This window comes from Podarcis raffonei, chromosome 8 (assembly GCF_027172205.1).
Source record: "Podarcis raffonei isolate rPodRaf1 chromosome 8, rPodRaf1.pri, whole genome shotgun sequence".
NCBI lineage: Eukaryota > Metazoa > Chordata > Lepidosauria > Squamata > Lacertidae > Podarcis > Podarcis raffonei.
Genome location: NC_070609.1, coordinates 75304384 through 75325869, shown reverse-complemented (window position 1 = coordinate 75325869; position 21486 = coordinate 75304384). Strand labels below are relative to the sequence as shown.

The following is a 21486-nucleotide window of genomic DNA, read 5'->3' as shown; positions in this document are numbered from 1 at the left end:
GGATGTGTAGAAACAAAAGGCTGCTGGCTTGGGTTCAAATTCCCTGCTGAGAGAGGATGTTTGTGGGGTAGCCTTGGGTGCTCTCTGGGATTAAGCTTCCTCAGAGAATAAAACCTTCACACCTTCTGGTATTCAACTGCCGCATTGTGGACATGGGCTTTGTACCTTGGTGGCCAGCTCTTTCTCCCGATCCACCAGGCTCTCAATGTCTGCTGAGTCGTAGCCGCTGCTCTCGCTGGGCGTGACAGCACTCTCAAAGGTGGTGGAGGAGATCTGGGAGGAGATGCTGGTGGAGGTGCTGAGGGTCCCGCTGCTGAGGCTGGGGGACAGCGAGTCGCTCAGGGACTTGGGGATGCTGTCACCCAGCTTCTCCCGCAGCAGCAAGAAGTGGCGAGTCTTCTCGACCTGAAGAAAAAAAGAAATGGTATCAGCTGCAGTGGAGAAATTATTGATACATACACTGACAGATAGTATAAGATGTATGATAGCCATTTTCAGATATCTAGCTGTCACATGGAGGATGGAGCAAGCTGCTTTTCTCCTGCTCCAGAGGGTAGGACCCAAACCAATGGATTCAAGTTACAGGAAAGGAGATTCTGACTAAACATCAGGAAGAACTTTCTGATGGTAAGAGCTGTTCAACAGTGGAATGGATTCCCTTGGAAGTTGGTGGGCTCTCCTTCCTTGGAGGTTTTTAAGCAGAATTTGGATGGCCATCTGCCATGGATGCTTTAGGTGAGATTCCTGCATTGCAGGGGATTAAAATAGATGACCTGTGGGATCCCTTCCAACTCTATAATTCTATGATGTCGGGGAAAGGATGATGTAGAAAGAATCAAGACATCTGTGAAGACGTGTGAAGGAATTTGCTGACATTGATGGATAGGTTTATGGCCTTGTTCTTCCTCCGTTCCTGTGATGTTACTTTTTGCTCTTCTGATAAGTTCATTGCCTAAATACCTAATTGTGACCTCTGCCTGTTGACCTAGAAAGCACGCACATGCTGAGATATGTTAATGTAATAAGTAATATGTAATATGTAATATGTATGCTTATGGAAGTTGATCTGTCAGTAGAGGCCTTTGGAATTCATTCCCCAGTGGCTGTTGCTATAACCAAAATAAAGGTGACTTAAACATCACATCTGGTGTGGTTAATTGAAAGAAAGCCATTCCAGTGTCCAAGGTGGTCTTCACAAACTCTTCTTACATCCCTGCCAAACCACATACAATGTTTGTTCCAAGGATTCGGGGACTGAGACCCCAAATCAGAACAGCTAAGTAGTAAAGGGAAGCATGTGAAGATTACAAGGCAGCTAAATAAGTAACAGGCAGCTTAATTGGTAGCTTTTGGCCGCTACATCTCACGGGTGGGTGGGAAATGACAAAGCTGAACCTTGCAGAAATCCCAAAGGCCGGTTCTTTCAAGGGCACTGCTCAACATGTACCTCATGCAACAGCTCCAGCTTCTCCAGCTCCCACTGGTGCTCCAAGATGAGGCTGTCTCCACGGGGCCTCCACCCGGCCAGGTTCTCTTCTCCACGGACATAGGCCACAGAAGTGTCCAGGACTTTCCTCCTCCTCCTCTGCATCCCTGAGCAATGAAATGGCTCAAGTTAACAGTCACCCAAAGGAATTCATACCAGTGGTCAGGAGCCGACATTGCCACTCCCTGTTCACCCCACAAGCCATACCTTGCACTCCTGCCGAAACTCTTGGCCACCTCAGTGGTTTTCTTGTTTCCTCCCTGTCATACTCCCACACAATAAATAGCACCACCTGGCTGCAGCTGAACCAGGTGAGACCACAGCCCTCTCTGTCAACCTGATAAGGACCAGCTGACATTTGTTTGGCTCCTCCTCTCTCATCAGCAGCCAACAAGGGAGGCCTCCTCTGTTGGCCTGGCTGGGGCCAATAGCTTTTCAGCCCCGCCCCCCCTGAAATGTCCTACACTGGCCATTCCATCTAGTCATTATATCATTACGTAACATTATGAAAGTTTGGGCTGCCTCAGTTTGCTTATTGTTTTCTTCTCCCTTTCCATCCTGTCCCTCAGAAGGTTCTAAGAAATGAAAAGTGCCTTTGCAGAATAAACATATATAGCAAATAAACCAACAAAGATGAATGTGACTGCTTGCATACTTTTATAATAATGTGGAAAGCTGTGCCTTCCTCTTACCTGGGCTTCCTGTGTCTGCCATCTTGCATAAGCTCAGCTCATAGATCCCAGTGACTCGATTGCTGTTTGCACAGAATAAAGCAGAGAAAATAAAATAATATTTTCAGATATAAAGAAGGTAAAGCAGCCTTCACCAACCTGGTACCTTCAAAAGATTTTGGACTACAAGGTCCATCAGCTCCAGCCAGCAGAGTCCAGAATAAAGGTCTGAATGAAAAGGTCTGGTTTAAATAAAAAACAGAGGGAGCTCTAATCCCTGACCATTGACCATGCTGGCTAGGATTGATGGGAGTTGTAGTCCAATAGTATCTGAAGGATGACAGGTTCCCCACTCCAGGCTTATTGTAGATAAACAGGATATATCCTAAACCTGAATATATATGCTACCCACACTCACACTACAGATAGGAATTCATTACACTAAACTAAGATTACAATAAAAATAGTAATTAGGGTTGTATTGTAATGGTCAAGGCAGATCTCTGTGTGTTGCCTTTCAGCTAGATCTACTATTTTGTGTGCATGTACTGGACAAATGATTTGGAGTGTTTCAATATCTTCTTTCAGACTGACTTAAGTTGTGTTTTCCTTGAAATTCCACTATATGTAACAAACCACGACCATCATCTGAGGCCCTTGTTCGTGTGCCTCCTCCATGAGAGGTTCAGAGGGCAGCAACACGAGAATGGGCCTTTTCTGCAGTGGCTCCTCACTTTTGGAATGCTCTCCCCAGGGAGGCTCACCTTGGCTTAAACAATCTATGGCCTTTGAAACTTGGGGGGAGGTGTTTTGTTTGTTACTGTGGCATGCATTTTTGTGCTTTTATATTATAAGCTGTCCTGTGATCCTCAAATGAAAGGTGGTATGGAGATGTCATAAATAAATATAATAAACGTGCACACCATTCTCTTGAAACTGAAGCACCTAGTGTTTTCAGTGTTCCCAAATGCTTAGCTTTGGAGCCTACAGAACAACAGCTTGGTGTTCTTCCCATGTGCCTTCTCCAGAGTGAGCCCAGGAGCCAATCCTCAGCAGCTGACTCACCTCCTTTCACTCTGATTGGCTGCAATGAGCACAAAGGATGAGAAGAATTCTTCTCAGTGGCTACTGCAGACCCTCAGCGATCCTGGACCACGATACCACTGGGAGACACCCATCTCCATACCTAATTTAATCAACAATCCCTGCAGAACAGCAAGCTGATCCATTCAGAATCCACACCCCTCAGCCCATACACACAACTTATTCATACATGACACAACTTATTCAACTTACGAATCTGGAGATTTGGAATAGCCACTGCCAAAGAGACTGCGCAGTGAGCGAGGGGGTGAAATCTTGGCATCTCGAGAGTAGAAAACCATGCAGACATCCTTGGTGATGACAGCTGGCTGGATGCAGTGGTCCAGCTGGAAGGAAAAGAGAGCCATGCAGCTGTTTACCCTCTCAACGAAACCAGTGTGCAAGTGTTCTAGGACTAACACTGGGTACCACCCTCTGTCAGATATTTTCTTCCACCTGATTCCAGATCCAACCAGTGTGGGGGACATGAGATAACTCACCTCCAGGTAAGCTGAGAGGGTCATGTAGATCTTCTCTCCATAAGGGGTCACCCGGTTCAAAAGGAGGGAGTTATGGAGGGAACTGTCCCAGACTGCCTCAAAACGGTAGAAAGTCCTGAAGGGAACAGAAGAGAAACAAAGCCGTGGTTTTTTAAAAAATGGACCTCTGAGCACACCACTGACAAGCATGTTGTAGAAAGCCTCCCGTCTTTGGTCAGAGGTAGTGGTCTCCTCCCAGCAATAAAAATAGAAGCTTTTGGAACTGCATCTAAAACTAGGTGGGGCATGTGCCTCATAAGACAGCAATATACAATTATTTATTATTGTTACCACTAATATTATTCTTGTGTGCAACAGTGACTCCTAGGATAGACTAACCAGCATGGAAACAAAAAGGGTAACCAGATCTTAATTGGGAAACCACAATGTGAGAGAGTACAAGGAACACAAGGAGGAAAAGAGGGCTCCGTGTGTGTTTTTCATTTGTTCAGCTGACAAATGGAGCATCTGTCGCCTCCTGAACACAATGGGGAAACGAGGAGAAGACAGAATACTCGAGTCACACAGCAGAGCTAGGAGATTTGCTAAGGACTAACTACTGGTGAGAAAGGGGAGAGGCATAAAAGCATTCTGTTGAAGCCAGAAGCTGTATGCACAAAGGAAAACAAACTGAAAATACCTAGGCATATCCTTATCAAGGAAGAGCCTGTGAAGACACAGAAAGCTTTTATTAGTGCAGCCCAAAGCAAGAACAGCAGAGAGGGAGAAGAAACAAGCAGACAAATAAAGCAGAAAAAAGAAAGGATAGGCAAGCAGCAACCCAAAGAAACCCACCTTCATAGATAACACTTTTTTAAAAAGCACAAAATAAATCGTTACTGCTCCCACATCCCCACAGACTGAGCCAAACCCTGAGCGAAACCTTTGACTTAGCCAAAGGTCCACACCATATTAAAGCAAACTTATACTACTTGGCTTCTCTGCCAAAGAATCCTGGGAAGTGTGCTTTGTTAAGGGCGTCAAGAGTGTTAGGAGACCCCGCACTTTGCAGAGCTACAATAACAAGCACCCTTAACAAACTACATTTCCCAGGATTTTTTATTGCAGGGCGGGGGCAGCCATGGCTGTTAAAAGCGGCTCAAGAGTCCTTTAAATGTAGTGTGTGGGTGTGAGCTGATAGAATAACTAGGGTAGTCTAGTGTCAGTACCCATTTCATGACACAAGAGGGCAGCACCACACCTGCAAGCTGGGAGTGCACAGCTGCCTTTGTCTAGTCAGGGAAGAGGAAGCTGTTGTTGGGACTCCAACTCCCATCAGCCTCAGGAATCATGGCCAATGGGTGGTGGGAGCTGTAGTCCAACGAACACCTGGAGGGCCATATCATCCCCATCCCTGCTGTCGTCCAAGAAGCAAGGCGGGAAGGGAGTTGTATCCAGGATGCCTAAACATTAGAGACCAACAGCTAATATGTTCTTCTACCCATGACTTTTAAGCAAATAATGAAGCATTAATTCTTCCAGGGTGGAACTACTTTCCGAACAAGTTAGGAAGTGAGAAGAGATACACTTCCAACCCTTTCTTCTGAGTTATTTTATTTTAATTTCAATCCACATTGGCTCAGGATACAAGGATTTCGGCTTGGGGGTCCTTTCTGACATACAGCTTCAAATATCTGACCTAGGTGAGTCAAGAGGAGAGGGTTCCGCCTTGCCAGGCAGGCTGTTGGAGAAATCCTATTACCTGTTAGAGCTGTGGGAAGTTCTCAGGTATTTTGCAGAGATGATATTCAGAGACAGGATTGCATCCACTGCAGCTTCATCTACTTCGGCTTTGTTTCTGATGCGCCCTGAAGAAAAAGTGGAGGGAGTCAAAATGCAGGATGGGAATTTATTTAGCTTAGAGCCACACTAGGCAGAAGCAGGGTCCAGGTGGAAGGCCGCTTGACCTTTCGGTGAGATTGGGAGTGTGAATTTCTCCATGGGTCCCCACATGAAACAGCATCTTTAATGGAAGCAGATGCTCCTGGTGTTCTTGCAGAGGAGATGGGAAAGGTTCAAGCACATAATCCTAATTGCTTGGCAATGCAAGCCAACCAGGCCAATGTCTGAATAAAGCTGATTTATTTTGGTAAAAAGCAGTTTTCTTTTTTTTTCTTTCATTCATTCATATCTATATCTAATCTATATTTGCTTAATTGAAATAAACAAAAGAAACATTCTTCATCATCCATTAATACAAAAATATAAAACATATCAACTAAAAGAAAGGAAAAAAATCTAATAGAATAGAATAAAGAATATCTTCTTACTTTATGTACAACTTCCCATCCACTCCATGTTTCACATATTCATTATTAACTTATTGCCAAAACTTGTCAGATTGTTATCAAAGCCTAAAGTATAAATATTTAATTATCTGTGGTCTCGATTCTTACTATCAACTACTACAGGTGTTATTTGAATGCTACAACAGAGTTTAGACTGTGACAATTATTTTTCAAATACCGGTATATTTTAACTACTTCCCACTTAGAAATGCATTCATGTTTTGGTCTATTTTTCATTTTTTTCGATAAACTGCCCAACTCTGCATATTCAACCAGTTTTTGAATCCATTCTGTCCTAGAAGGAACATTGTCATTTTTCAAAAAAGAGAGAGAGAGAGCAGTTTTCTATGTTCATACCTTCATATGCAAGTTTTTCTGACACTCACACAGGTTCTGATCCCACCCTCCCCTCTCTCCCAATTGCCCAAATTCTCACCACCATCCAGTCATTCCATGCTTCCTTAAGCTTCACACTTCCCCTCACCATAACATTCCATACTTAGAAGTGATCTTCCCAAACGCTAAAAAAAACCCCCAAAATGGCTTGTTGCAGTTTTATTAACTTACTACATTTCTTGCCCAGTTTTTTCTCCAGAGTTCAAAGTGGCGTACGTATCTCTGCCCCTCCTCAATTAATCCCCACAACAACCCTGTGAAGTAGACTAGGCTGAGAGAGACAGTGACTGGCTCAAGGTCACACCCAGTGAACTTCAAGGCTCGGGGGGGGATTTGAACCCTGGTCTTTCAGGTCCCATGCCAACGCTCTAGCCATTACACTACACTGGCTCTTACACAGCACACATCCATTTCTTCCTAGCCAGGGAAAACAGAAATGATGGTTTGAAAAAAGGCTAACATGAGACTGACGAGCGTTCGATCAATGTGGTCATTTTGGTATATTGAGGTGTGTTTGGAGGAGAGCTGGCACTGCTTGCAGAGGGGCTGCTGTTCTTTTGAATGTGAAACAGTCTGAAGAGGAACCAGAATGGATCCTGATAATAAGAGAAAAGTAAAGAGAGGGAGGAGAACATACCAACCACCAGCTCTCGCACATCCTTCCAGTGTAGCTCGTTTCCCTTCTCATGGATGATGGTGACTGTGATCCGGCGCTGGATTCCCTGGAGGAATTGAAGGAGCAAAACTTAAGTCTCCTCTGCAGCTTTATAGCAGGGCTGCAACAATTAGCTGGTCGGATGTAGGGTGGGAAACCTGAGGCCCTTTGAAGGTTGCTGGACTCCAGCTCCAATCAGCCCCCAGCCAGCAGGGAGAATAATCAGGGTTGATGGGAGCTGGAGTTGGAAGCGGAATGCTGGAAGATTTAGGGCAGACAAAAGAAACAGCTTATTCACTCGGCACATAGTTAAACTATGGAACTCACTCCCACAGGGGGCAGTGACAGCCACCAACTTGGAGGGTTATAAAATAAGATTGGACAAATTTATGGTGGATAAGGCTATCAATGGCTAGTAATCACAATAGCTGTGCTCTACAGCCACAGTGGGAGGTACTAATGCTTCTGAATACCACTGTGAGAACAGAATGCTGGCCTGGATTGGCTGGCCTGATCCAGCAGCCTCTTCTCATGCTCTTGTATGATAAGATGTCTTATCATGCTCTTGTATGATAAGACCTGGCAATTTAGCAGACCCTCAGATTCAAGCATCGGAGTACCTGGTGAAGCAAAAACGTCCCCTGGCAAGGTAGACCTCCAGTGTGGTCAACAATAGCAGGAATGTATCTGCAGAGGAGAAAAAGGAGAGTGCAAACAGCCAGATGAGAGAAAGAAGAGACACCTGCATAATCAGAGAGATCATTTAACCAACCGTCTTCCAAAGGATTCATGGGAAACAGCATCCTAACAAAAAACCCATACAATGGCCTACACCTCAAAAATAAGGTGAGGCAGCCTCTTCTCCTCTCACAATTACCAGAAAGGGGGAGGGTCTGAAGACCGTGATGAGAACCGGATGTACAGGACTGCATTGCACCACAGTAAAGCAAGTCACAATTCAGCACCACAAAGAGCCAAATTCCACCACTTGTCTATAAATAATGTGAATTGTGCCATGTGCATGCCCTCTCTTCTTTTGCATGATTTGAAATGTTGCTAGCCATGGAGAAGGCACAAGCAGAAATGCAGGACTACGAGTCCACACAACTTCCAACCCCTGGAAAATGTGAAGGCAGAGTTTCCCAGGAAGCAGTCTCTTATGTTCCCGCAGGATCATAGTAGAACAGCCCCCTGCAGATAGAAAGGGTTGTTCAAGCTATTCAAGCATTCCAATATCTATGTGGCTACCAGGCTAACTTCAAGGCTCTTGTCTTAATTTACAAGGCCCTTAACAACTTGTGTCCAGGATGCTTTAAGGACTGCCTGATTCCTTATATCCCTGCCCAATAACTGAGGGCTTAAGGAGTCGCTGTTTGTGCCCACCCCACAAAGGCTCGGACACACAGCTCACATCCTTCAGGAGCCATGAGTTCAGAACAGTGGGTTGAATTCTGCCGAACTCCCTCCCAGCTGATATCAGAACTCCCTATTGAACTTCAGACATTTGGCTTAATTCAGCAGCTATTTTAAGTAAGCTTTCTGATTTTACGATAAACTTCAATTGATTTTCTCTCTACTGTAATCTTATAACATACTGCTTAGATACGACGATGTTCAGCAGGATATACACTGTTGGAATAAAACAAACACAGGAGAGATGATGATGAGGCGGAACTCACTCTCCAGTCGGCTCCAACTCGCTGATCTCAAACCAAACAAGGAGGTCGTATTTGGTCACGCTCTGTCCCAAGTTGGGCTTACTCACTGTGTTGAGCTTCGTAGCTGGGACTGAAAGAGGAAAAAGGCCAGCTTACAAAAACTGCACAAGGCAATAGGAAGGAGAATTCCTTGGGATTATTACCAATGGGTCACACAATGACTCAGTTCACATGTCACAGTAAACCATGGTTTACTTTGATCACACCTAAGAGGGTCACACTGGAAGGAAATAAACCACCACACCAACTTAGTGTCACCAAAACTCAAACTCCAAATAAAACCACAATCAGTAAGGATTAGCTACAGAATGTGATTTGTTCAGACCTAAGCAAATCACACCCATGGTTCATTCATAACATCAAACTGGTGGGTGTGGTTTGTTTCCTTCCAGTGTGAGTGGGAGGAGTGAAGTGGGCACTATTTCACTTGTGTACCGTAAAGCTATGGTTTATGGCTTGCCAATACACGCAAATACAGCTACTGTCAAGGCGGTCAAGCCTTCAACTGATGCTCCAGGCTCCACAAAAGGATTGTGCCCCAATCTGAGGTGGCTTGCACTATGGTATTATTATACCACCAGTACTTTTCTCTTTGCCGTTGGAGTGAATGGACATGGCCATTAATTTCAATGCATCTACTCTGAGTAAAGTTTAGTAGGATGCAGTCCTTAATCCCCATAGTCACAATAAATCTACAATGAAAAGGAAGAGAAACTAAGGATTCTAATGAGGTCCTGTAGGATTCACAAGACTGTACCACAAGACTACCACCACAGGAATCCTGGAAAGGCATATATAACTGCCCAGTGCTGGCCTTTCCCTGGACACACCACCGATGGATGCAGAAAGGCCAGGGAAAAGGTAAGGAGGGGCTGTTCCTACATCTATCACAGACGGCATCCGGCTACTAACCATCTCGCTTGGGGAAGCGCTCGGTCTGGCAGCTGGGGACAGGCAGAAAGAGGAAAGGTGGCAGCTGGTCGGCCCCATCCTGGAAAGCTGCCGCGGCAGAGGAGGCAAGCACGTTGGCGTGCTCGGAGAACGTGTTCAGCACATGCACGTTTACATAGCCAGACATGAGATACCTGATCAACTCAATTTTTCTCTCATGGTCTGGAAAAGGCGGTGGGAGGAGGAGGATGTGGTAAGTAAGGGATGAAGGGCCAGCAGGCAATAGGGAGGCAAGGAGGGGAAAGGGACAGACCAAGGAGATTGGGAGCAGGAGAAGAAGAGGGGAGAAATGAACACAAGAAGTCAACATGCACAACCAAAACGAAAAACAAAGAAAGATATGGGATTGTTGCAGCAAGCTTGGGTCAGTGAGTTATTAGTGAGAATGGAGCTATGTGGATGAGGAGGAAGCTAGTCTTTAGATAAATCAACATCTACTAAATATTTTGAGAAATTGTTTCTACAATCTGCATTTGGACACCGCTTAAGATATTGTAACCAAATTTTGCACAGTGGTTCCCAAGCTGTAGAAAGTTTTCATATTTGTTTAGATACAAGCGGATTCCATTTTGAATCAAGATGGGCAAACTAATCCTTTCAAAACTGAACTGATTTTTTTGGTTTCTCGTAGTTCCTGAGCATCACCAATAGAAGGCTGCTATAAATAAATAAAGCAGGCTGGATGACGTGTCTGGAACAGAAGAGTTGCTTACTCAACCAGCCCCTCAACCCTTAAAAATACCTCCCTGGTTTGGAATATGAACTGAAGGGGAGTCTCCAGGATTACAAACAGATGCTCATCAAAGGCAAGCAAAGTCTGCATCCAGGTAATTACATGGGGAAGTTGTAGCAAATTTGGGTCTTCTTGTTCCCCGCCCCTTTGAGTCGAAATTGACCAACGTAAGTAGATGTCGGCAGGTAGGATAATAAATGATTTTGTGGGCAAGAAACTTCTATAACAAAAAAACAACAGTAAGCTGGGATTCCCTCAGGAAAATGGTTCCATATTCTAATTGATTCTTTTCTTATATTGCGGGCTGAAGAGAGGTAGGCAGTCTTGCATTTTACATACACTAACAGAGATGAGTCAGTGAAAAGTTGTTCTTACCTGGTTTTGAGAGAGGCATGGGGGGAGGGAAGTATCGGCGGGATGGCTGTCGGGGGCTGTGGAGAAAGGAAGCAGGTTAATCCTCTGGAGGTCCTTCCCAACCCTCATTGTAATATGGTGCTAGATTCAGGTAGGTAGCCTTGTTGGTCTGACACAGTCAAAATAAATAAAATAATAATAATAAAATTGTCCAGTAGCACCTTAGAGACCAACTAAGCTTGTTCTGGGTACACTATAAGCTATCGTGTGCATGCACACCTCTTCAGATTCAATTCAATTCAATTCAATTCAAAATCCTTTATTAGGTATATCACACCTCACATTAACAAACAAACATCATATACAGACTGTATAAAATACGGGCTCAGCGAACACAATTTATCCCAGTCCTATTCTTAACTCCAAAAAATAAATCAATGTACATAAATAATATAATACAACACAGCAACATCACCTACCATTAAAACCACTAAATCTCTTTATCATGGCCCATTCTTTCTTCATGGACAGCACTTAAAAATTATCCTCCAGGGGCATCAAATTTTGGTTAGCCACAGGTTCGAGAATAACCTCTTCAGATATTCTTCAGGTAATATGGTGGTTACAGACCGGTCTCATGCTAACAATACAGCTGGCTTTAGTGCTACAGTGTGGTAATAAACTCTCTCCCCTCTCCCCCCCCCCCAAATTCTACTCTTTGGAATGGGGAGCAAAATCAGAATTGAAAATGCAGACACCAGAGTGCTGCACTGTGTTAATTCACAAGGCAGCACTAAAGCAGTTGCACATGAAACTTACTCTACTTCCCCTAGCCTTAAAAAGCTGTTTAAAGGCTAGGAAAAGGAAGAGAATAAGAACTGCTATACTAGTAGTGGCAAAGGAAGGGAGAGGAAGGCAGGTAGGCAGAGTGAGTGGGCGGGTGGCCAAATGCTTCCCTAAGGAAATATTTGCAAATCCAGGCTACGTTTTCCCCCATTCTGACCTAATCAGGGGACATCCATACACTAATACCTGTTGAGATCCTGTCCCTGAAGATGGAGCGGATGTTGCTGATAATGTCCAAAGACTTCAAATACTATAGGCTTCGTCTTGATGTATTCTACAAAGGATTCTGTCACTTCCACAGAAATCTATCAAAAGAGACAATAAGCACGGCATCAGTCTGGCTTTATATGTCTTCAGCCAATCAAAAGCCCCAGCCACTGCATCTGACAAGAGATGGATGGCTTAACTCCATTTGGAATGTATACAGGGTCTGTTCCAGCTACAGCTTTGTCACACATCCACACTAACTACCCCCTTACAGAAAACGTCAAAGCCGGGCTATTCTGACTCCCAAGAGATAGAACATGCTCCCCCCACAACAGTGACAGACCAGGAGGTCACCCATCAGAAGCAGACCCACTTCCACTTACGTTCTGGACGTGATAAAAACCAAGAGGCGCCCCTCGGCCATTGTTTTTGAGAGGTTCAGTAGAGAATGCTTCATCATGTCGATGCAGAAAGCTAGGGCGACAAAAATGCAATCTAGTTTAGCAAAAGAATGCTTTGTCATCTATTCTGGAAGGCTGTCGTGAAGAGAAATGCTGCTCCATAGTTTAAAAAGGTTCCCCACCCCACTTCCGCAGGAAGTTTGACAGAGGGGTCAAAATGTTCATTAAAATATGCTGTTGTCCCAACCTCAGGAAAGTTTGCCCACCCTCCTTCCATGCTAGTTAGAAGGCTTGAGGAATTGGAAGCAAAGTCAAACAAGAGGCTCTGGCTAGTAAGCAACACTCCTCTGTGTGTGGATGCCCCGGAATGAGTTAGGTTCACCCTTGCACGGCAGTTCCCAAACAGCTCAGAATTTCCAAAACAATGACTAAGACTCTGACCCACAGATACTGCTGTTGCTCACTGCAGGCAAAACTTACTTGAATTGGCAGAAGATGTCTGCATATTCCGGGAGGATGCCGCTGGCTTGCAGCACTGTCACCCGGAAAGTAAAGACACTTCCCAGTTTTAGGTGGTCGCCAACTTCTTCGGTAAAGCCTTCCATGGCCATCTTGCCATCCAGCAACGAGCCAGACTTCAGGTCTGAAAAAGGGGGAGGATTGACTCATGAGACAGTCAGGGTTTTCCTATGCCTCAGTGTCGTGGGGCGCTTTCCCCAAGCAGCTGCTCAAAACGGCACCTGAATTTCCCACGATGCTTCAAGGACACAGGAGGCTGCTTCATGCCAAGCCAGACTATTAGGGTCCATCCCTGTACTGACAGCAGCTCTTCAGGCTCAATGTGGGATGGGACGGAAGGAAGCTACACCCCTGACCCTGACCATTAGGTCCAGTCGTGGCCGACTCTGGGGTTGCGGCGCTCATCTCGCTTTATTGGCCGAGGGAGCCGGCGTACAGCTTCCGGGTCATGTGGCCAGCATGACTAAGCCGCTTCTGGCGAACCAGAGCAGCGCACGAAAATGCCGTTTACCTTTCCGCCAGAGCTGTACCTATTTATCTACTTGCACTTTGACGTGCTTTCGAACTGCTAGATTGGCAGGAGCTGGGACTGAGCAATGGGAGCTCACCCTGTCGCGGGGATTCAAACTGCTGATCTTCTGATCAGCAAGTCCTAGGCTCTGTGGTTTAACCCACAGCGCCACCCGCGTCCCTCAGGAAGCTACACACCCACCTCTAAATCAGGGGTCAACAACATGGTGCCCTCCAGATGCTGTTGATATCCCAACTCCCATCAGCCCTAGCCAGTGATCAGGGATGGCAAGAGTTGTAGTGCAAAAACATCTGGAGGGCCACTTGTGCCCCTGCCCTGATCCACCTGCCTTGCCTTTCCTCCTCTAGTCCCAGAGCCTTCATAATGGACCTGCTTCCAGAATAACTATGAGGGGACCTTTTGGCCTTTGGGGTTGCCGTATAAAAAGAATGCAGGGCAGGGGGAGGTATGCTACGTGCTAATGTTATCAGCTTAGGGCTATTTTTAGATATGTCTTGATACTTTTGCTTGGGGTTTAGGTTCACACAAATGGCAATGCATATTTTTTAAATCAAGAATTAACAGTTCATTTAAGTGCTGTAATGATAATAAAAAGTATGTGTTGTTATTGTACTGCAGTATTTAGGCCAGGGATGGTGAACCTGTGGCCCTCCTGGATGTTATGTGATACCAGCTCCAGAAGCCAGCATGGTCAATGGTCAGGGATGACAGAGGTTGGACTCCAGCAACAACTGAAGGGCTGCAGGTTCCTCATCTCTGGATTAAAGGCTCCTGGGAGCACCATCTAAAAAGGAGGCTCCTTGCTGTGTCTCTTCATGAGTGGCTGCATTGGCCTTTAGTAACACTGATTAAAACCAGGCCCTCCAGATGTTCTTGGACTCCAACTCCCATAACCATAACCAGTATGGTCAAGGATGATAGGGGTTGGACAGGTTCCCCATCCCAGATTTGAAGGGAGGGGAACCCCAGTCTGCCTGGGTCCATTGTTGTTTCGATCCTGCACTTAACCCTAAATTCAACGTAAAGCCTCCGTTTACCCTGTCCCACCTTTCCTAAGAGCTGCATCACTTACCCATGTCATTCATTCTGTTGATTTCCTCAGGAGGTGTGATGACCTCTGAACTCTGGCCCTGACCTTCTACAATTCGCAGTTCCTCCAAGGACAACCCAGAACGGGTCATCGCAACCGACGTAAAGTTGCTCTGAGCAAACCAAAAGGGAGAGAGGAGCGATAAGTTAGCTTTCTGTCCGCTTTCTACACCAGAAGGGACAGGAACACACAGATACAAGAGCTCATTTAAGTCGCGGGTTACCTTGTTAAAATACTCGTTATCAAATGAGATTTTAGCGGTGCCCGACTGCCGAACACCAGATCCATAGTCAGGGGCTTCTTCATCAGCTAAAAGAACAAAACATAGGGAGGAATTCAACATCATGTGATTATGATTGCTCCATCAATGTGAGCATTTTGGCCTTCCAGGCAGAACATCTCCCCTCTCTCCCACCCAAGTGCTGTTTTAGAGGTTCTGCTAACCCCCCAGAGCTAATGGGAGGGTGCATGGGGAAACGAGAGGGAGGAAGCCCTACTGCACTAGTGGGACTGGTTGAGCTAGCACAACTATTTACTTGAATCTGGCCCTGGGAATGGATACAGCAATCAGATGAGCAATTAGATTTTCAAAGAAACTATAGTAGGCCCTTTAAAAATGTAGAATTCAGCTATTGGTTTACAATACTCAGCTATTCAGTTGATCTTGTTCATTTTATTTATTATTGCACTTATTGCACACCTTTCCTCTAAGGAGCTTGGTTCTTCCCACACTCCTTTTTGTTCTCACAATAACTCTGTGAGGTAGGTTAGGCTGAGAGAAACTGACTGGCCCAGTACGTTTCATGGCTGAGCAAGGATTCTGAACCCAGGTCTCCCAGGCCTCAATCCGACACTCTAATCACTAGACCGCACTCTATAAATAATTTCACAACCCTGGAAAATATCTTATGTTATTCCTATGTTATTCCTTACTGAAGGACAGAGATTTGAACTGAGCTACCAAAGAAAATCAGCCACCGTTTTCTTAAGTTTGGCACAAAGGGGGGAAGGCAGCTACTGTGTTCAGCGTTAGATGAATTGTTGTAAACCAGGAGACCACAAGTAGGGTGAACTGGAGAGGCTCTGTCACCAGCATGGGATCGCAAAAGGCAGGGATAGGGAACCTCAGGCCTCTTTAACCAGCCTTTGGGGCTCTAACCAGGCCACACACAACACACACCCTGCTTTGCACCCTTATTGGTCCACTTATGCCTGGCTAGAATCTGCCCTTGAACCCTGATCATGCCTCTTGCTTGCCTGGAGGACAGGCAGAGAGGGGATGTGTAGAAACAAGATGATTGTATAAAGGTAAATGAGCATCCGCTGCCCCACCTGTTTCTGATTCTGGGAGGTCCCCAGAATCATAGAGTTGGAAGATTGGCAAGAAGGGAATGTGGCCCTTGTGCTGAAAGAAGCTCCCGTGAGGAATCATGGAAGGGCAGAGCGTAAGCACAGCACCTTACCAGCTATAGCTTGGACTGCCACACGCAGGAATCCACGCACTTCCCCTTTCTCACTGACCACGGCCACTCTGTGGATGAGTGGGACTGGGTAGAGAAGATTGCTCAAGTAGACAAAGGCCCTGGGGGGTTAAAGGAGGGATATTATACAGAAGCACAAACATTAGAACACCGCTTACAAACTGAAGCTTGTGCTTGTCAGCCTGAACAGGCACCGTATTAGGTTTTGGAATCTGCAAACTAGTTTCAACACATTTGCATCAATGCATAAAAACTCAACCAGCCACTCAATGGTAGTGAGTTAGACATGAAGATGTTGGTTTATCAAAGAAGATGTTTGAAATGGAAGAGAGCTATAAACGTGGGGTTTTTTTTAGCCAATTACTAACATTACTAAGGATGAAAGCTTTATGAAAACGTTTCAAGTACACCAGGAAAGGAAATTACAGGGTTTTTTTTTAAAGTGTTCACCTTTATTCACAATGCATTCTAAACAGGCAGAAGCACTTTAAAAAGGGGAAATATGATGGGGCTTAATATTGATTTCATCCTTCCATGTGTATTTCAGTGATGTTGCCCAACATCCAAGAATGGCTGTGTTCAGACAGCAAGCTAAACCATAGTTTAGTGTGATGAGAACAGGCTGCAGTGAGTATCAGGCTCACTACACTCCCTACTACCCTTCCTGCTTACGTTAACTTCAAATAGCTCCTTCTCAGAAGGGCTGTAGCTCAGTGGAACAGCATGTGCCTTGTATGCAGAAAGATCTCCAGGGAGGACAATACTAAGCTAGATGGGGCCAAGACTGGCTCAGTATAAAGCAGCTACATATGTTCCTATCTACTTGGACTGCGGAAAACTGTGAGGGGGAAGCTTTATATGCCGTAACTGGGTAAACGTACTCAAGTGTGAACAGGAATAAAGGCCAGGAAAACATATACTGTAGACTAGTGGCTTGCAAGGTATTAATCTATTCTGCCATCCCCATGCCCTTTGCCCCACCAGGCAGACATTTCCTGAAATGAAAAGAATGTGAGCGATGTAAAATGCATGATTTTATATATATACATATACATAAATTCTACAACAAAAATGACAACAAAATGGCAGTACAAAAGAAAAATAAAATAATAGATTAATAAAGTGCTAGGAGCAAAATGAAAACGTGAAGAACAGAAATAGCCGCAACTCAGCACTGGAATAAATCAGTTAAGGATCTACTTCATTTTTTTCAGTCTGCTCCGAAGAGATGGAGACTCCTGAATATGCCAAAAGGGAATGTTGTGTCATTTGTGAGCTTGTAAAAAATGCAACATTTCTATTAAATCAAGTCTGGCTTCATTTTCACTCCCAGTGGAATCAAGAGAGGTTGTACCAGGTAAGAGATTCAACGAGTTACTATGTCATTATTGAACACTAGGAGTGAATAAATATAAGCTTTTGAAACACTTGCCTCTCATGTGGTAGAACGAGCTGCAAATTAAGTCTTCCCCCATCTCTTCACCATTTACACTTGTATACCTTTACAATTGAGGGATCATCCAGATCATATATCTTTCAATGAGAATTATATCCCCTGCCCTGCTTGAGCAATGGCAATGCTTCTGAGGGTTGTAGCCTATGCTCGTCCTACTCAGAGCAGACTCACCGAAATGAATGACCATAACTAGCTTAGGCCCATTCATTTCAACGGCTCTTACGCAAGTAGGACTTTGTTGGATACAACACTGAGGTTCTCCCACGCTTGTCAACTCTAACACCGACTGCCCCATGGAATTCTCACAGATCCTTAAAATCCCTCTGCCTGGGAGGTTCTCTGCATCGGTGGTGGGGATCAAGGATGCAGAAGCCCTCCCTGCAAAGAAAGGTGGATATATGCAAAAATGAAGCTTCATTTTCCAAAGCACATTTAAACCTCTGTCATGGCAGCACACAGTTCATCTAAGGCCTTTTAAAAGGTTGTTAATTAAAAGGTAAGTGGGACCTGCAACAAAATATTGCAGTGAGGGATGATCCTGTTAGGGGCTCCAGACAGCACCTCCTCCCATTGTCCCAATCTTCACTGGGCTGTTGGTTGGGGAGCAAGGGTTGCAGAGGAGAAGCTCATCCTATTCTCCCCGCCCATAAAAATATTTTTGTACTCCTGAAAAATGTGGAGCTCTCCTGAGCACACTGACACCTTCTCGTTTTGAAGGGGCTGCATTTTGGCTCCGGTTCCATCCTCACTCAGCAGCTGAATATTCTATTAGGAGAACTGACGGTGCTTAGAGCCATGGGGCTATGCACTCAGAGAAGGAGATCTACTTTTTGTGCCTCCACCCTATTCAAGTGTTTCCCAGCAGCTATATGCATTTTCATACACACTTCTTAGCTAGAGAACTGCACCGCAAGATTCAGAGAAGTCCAAATTACAAAGGATGGAAATTTCAGTTCAAGTATTGTTTTGGAAAGCAAAAATTAAGTTCGCCTTTAAATGTGAACTGAAATTCTCCCCAAATACCTGTGCTTGCCCGCTAGATGTTGTTGTATTCCAACTCCCAGTAACCTCAGCAAGCCCAGCCAAAGGCCAAGGATTATGAGAGTTGTAGTCCAACAACACCTAGGTCACAGAATCGTCATCGCTTCTTTAAGGTAACAGCCATGACTATGATCTTTGCAGCAGGAAATTCCATGAAATTACTTCTGCACTGAGTGGAAGGACCTCCTTCCATCTGCCAACTTCCTTCAAGACAATTTTAAATCTAATTTTATTTAAGGCAACACAGCAGCAGACTGAAAAAGGGGTGCGGAGAGCTATATTAGCAGAAAGGTTGGTGAGGCAGAGTGGCATATTCACACACACACAAAAACCAAATGAGAAATAAAATTTAATATGAAGATTTGTATCAAAACATAAAGACAACGGAACTCAAAAGAATGATAATGGTGGGTTGCTGTTGTTTTCTTTAGATAAACACAACATCATTTCAAGGATTCTGAGAAAATGCTCCACAGCCGCCACCCTTTTCCACCTCCCCTTCCAGCTTTTAAACCCAATGAGAACATCAGGCCTCCACGACAACCCAGCATGCCAAAAGATATGGCCACAGGGACTAGCTCTTTCATTTTGAGCCACAAGATGGCAGCCAAGACACACACATGCAAAAATGACTGATTTCAGCTGTAAGGAGCCATGGGTAATGGTGTGTGATCTGAAGGCTCTTTATTCCCTGAGGCCAAAACAGAACTAGAAAATAAGGCATCATGGAATGGGACATATAGGAGTGAGAACTGTATTCATTCAAATCCTTTTTCTTCCCCACCTACCACAGGGCAACTTTGACAGGTGGGTGGAGCCTCCCAGCTGTTAATTATCTGATGTCATTACAACACCAGGCGACCATTTCAAAGAAGCCCCTATGAAGATACACTGCCAATCAGCAGTTGTAGCGAGCTCCAGGGTGGTTCTTTGGAGCTGAGTCTTTTCCTCCCGAATGCTGGGCATTGTTTGGGAAGAGTGGTCTCAAGGGCCAAATTTGGACCTATGCCAAATCCAATTTGGCCCACAGGCCAGAGGTTCCTCACCCCAGGGTAGGCCCTCACCATTCCAAAAGAGGGTTCTTGATATTGTGGTCTCTATGAAATAACAGCAGAGTGTCTCAGCTAAACACAGGGAACCCAACCTGAAATCCTAAATCCATGCAGCTTCACTGGATTCAGTTGGACTTACTGTTGAGTAGAGATGGGGGGGGAAATGCATTGCCAGGGTCCATTCCCCCAGCTTGATTATGTAGCTCAATAAGGGTGTCTTGGGCATCACTATCACTGACCAATCAACCTCACAGTGGTAAAAGATATAGGAGCTCAGTTCAGATATGACACCAAGGAATGGTTAAAGGAAGCTTAGCTATGGGTCGGTGTGATGCCTGAATTGACAAACCATGGTTCATTAACAGATGACAATACCAGAAACTATGGCTTGAAGTGAGTTTGCAAACCACTGTTATGCATTTCCTCTGATGCAACTTCTGAACTGACAAACTGTCATTACGATATTGTGCTGCTATGCCTAGCTGTAGGGCTTCTGAGCTGAGGAGAAATTGAAAGCCGTTCCAAACCATGGTTCACCTGCATATTTCAAACCTCAAACTATGGTTAGCACAAATGTTTTGGTGGGGTGTCTGGGTGGCATTAGTGAAAATATTTTTCTGCACCAAAGAGACATAATTTATCTTCCGCAAGTAGAGAGAAGGAACTACAAAGATCACTGTAGCTTTAACCGCTGAATACAAAAGCCCCGCTTTTGTCCTCCTCTAATTTCTGAAGGTTTCACCAAGTATTGTCCATACCTTGACACTCACTAGCCATATTTGTATGTCACAGTAAGCCATAGAGCATGGCATGCCGCTCAGTCACCTCCCTTTTCTCTCTGGAAATAGCAAATCAGGTGCACTGGGCTTAAGGTGACATATGAAACAACCAATAAAACCTTTGGCTAACCATCAACGCTTATCTGGAAATAAACTAACCATGAGCATTGGCTCACACTTCACAGCGAGTCAAGGCTTGGGGTTTGTTGCTCCTGGCCGCACGAGGGCAGAGCAAAATGGGAGCAATTCAGCATCATACATTTAGCATGCTGCTCATTCATTACAAGTCCTGGTTTTATCACTTACTGAGACATGTGGCCACAGTAGCCATGGACTAGAAACTTGGTACATAGGACTAATGTTGGATACGACCCACTGAAGCTGAGAATCCCGATGCAGAATTCATAATAAATAACACGCTGAAACTACATTATACAACTAGCGGAGGCCTGGATGCACGGAGCTCAGAACACACCCATCACCCATGGCTTGGCTTGAATAGCTCTGGCACCAGCAGTCCAGGGCAAGAGCTAGCCCTCCTTGGCCATTCTTACAGTTAACCTCACCAACCTTCCCACTAAAATGAACCAGGGGGAGCGGTCGTAAAACGGGTCATGCCCATCATTGAAGAGGTCCGATCCCTCCTCAGTCCCTGCGTCAGAGCCCGTATCGTCCACAAAGGCCTCGTCGTCAAAGTCCTCCATCTCGTCCTGCTGCTCGTCGGCCAGCTCAGTGATGTCGGAGTCGGCCGTGGAGAAAGTGGGGGAGGGCGTGCGGTCAGCCAGGCGCTCGTTCACGCAGCCGTGGAAAATGGGGGAGCTAGATATATTGGTGGACGGAACACTTTTGATTAACGCAGGCAAGTGGGGTGGGGGAGAGAAAGACAAGGACAACTTCATTCAACAAAGGAGTCTGATGTGGAGTCCAGCTCACAGCCCACTAGAATAAACTGACAAGCAAAAGCTTTTGGCTGCCTGGAGGAATGGGGGCAGGACAGGTCAGAGGAATGTGGGGGAAAGGGGCAGTGGAGAAAACCAAGCAGCGCAGGGTGGGAAGAAAGACTTCAGAGGAAAGCAAAGGAAACATACTACACAATATATCAGACGCTCGTATGCCAAAACACCCTATTATTTTGAGATCATTGGAATAAGCTTGTGGTAAGATGTCACTATTTCCAGTGCTGCAACTTTCTGTCTTAAAGCAGAATA

At 45.2% G+C, this 21486-nt stretch overlaps 1 protein-coding gene and 1 long non-coding RNA gene across 14 annotated transcripts in view; one reads left to right on the top strand and one right to left on the bottom strand.

Annotated features, from left to right (window-relative positions):
* KIF1B (kinesin family member 1B) overlaps window positions 1-21486 on the bottom strand; it is a 140360-nt gene that overhangs the window by 6597 nt on the left and 112277 nt on the right. For 5 of the 13 annotated variants that reach the window (XM_053400902.1, XM_053400907.1, XM_053400905.1 and 2 more), the window contains 17 exons: window positions 20849-21121; window positions 15933-16051; window positions 14693-14778; window positions 14452-14581; window positions 12809-12971; window positions 12311-12401; window positions 11907-12025; window positions 10896-10951; window positions 8798-8906; window positions 7739-7805; window positions 7101-7185; window positions 5482-5587; window positions 3741-3855; window positions 3454-3587; window positions 2179-2240; window positions 1448-1593; window positions 166-405 (listed from right to left, as the gene is read on the bottom strand). In XM_053400902.1, the coding sequence (XP_053256877.1) occupies window positions 166-405; window positions 1448-1593; window positions 2179-2240; window positions 3454-3587; window positions 3741-3855; window positions 5482-5587; window positions 7101-7185; window positions 7739-7805; window positions 8798-8906; window positions 10896-10951; window positions 11907-12025; window positions 12311-12401; window positions 12809-12971; window positions 14452-14581; window positions 14693-14778; window positions 15933-16051; window positions 20849-21121 (2101 nt within the window). The remainder of the gene's footprint in view (window positions 1-165; window positions 406-1447; window positions 1594-2178; window positions 2241-3453; window positions 3588-3740; window positions 3856-5481; window positions 5588-7100; window positions 7186-7738; window positions 7806-8797; window positions 8907-10895; window positions 10952-11906; window positions 12026-12310; window positions 12402-12808; window positions 12972-14451; window positions 14582-14692; window positions 14779-15932; window positions 16052-20848; window positions 21122-21486) is intronic. The other 8 variants (XM_053400904.1, XM_053400909.1, XM_053400906.1 and 5 more) reach the window with 2 other exon arrangements.
* On the top strand, window positions 7799-17473 carry LOC128419793 (uncharacterized). The gene is made up of 3 exons (XR_008331922.1): window positions 7799-7964; window positions 10419-10614; window positions 17165-17473. It is a non-coding gene; the product is annotated as an uncharacterized LOC128419793 (long non-coding RNA).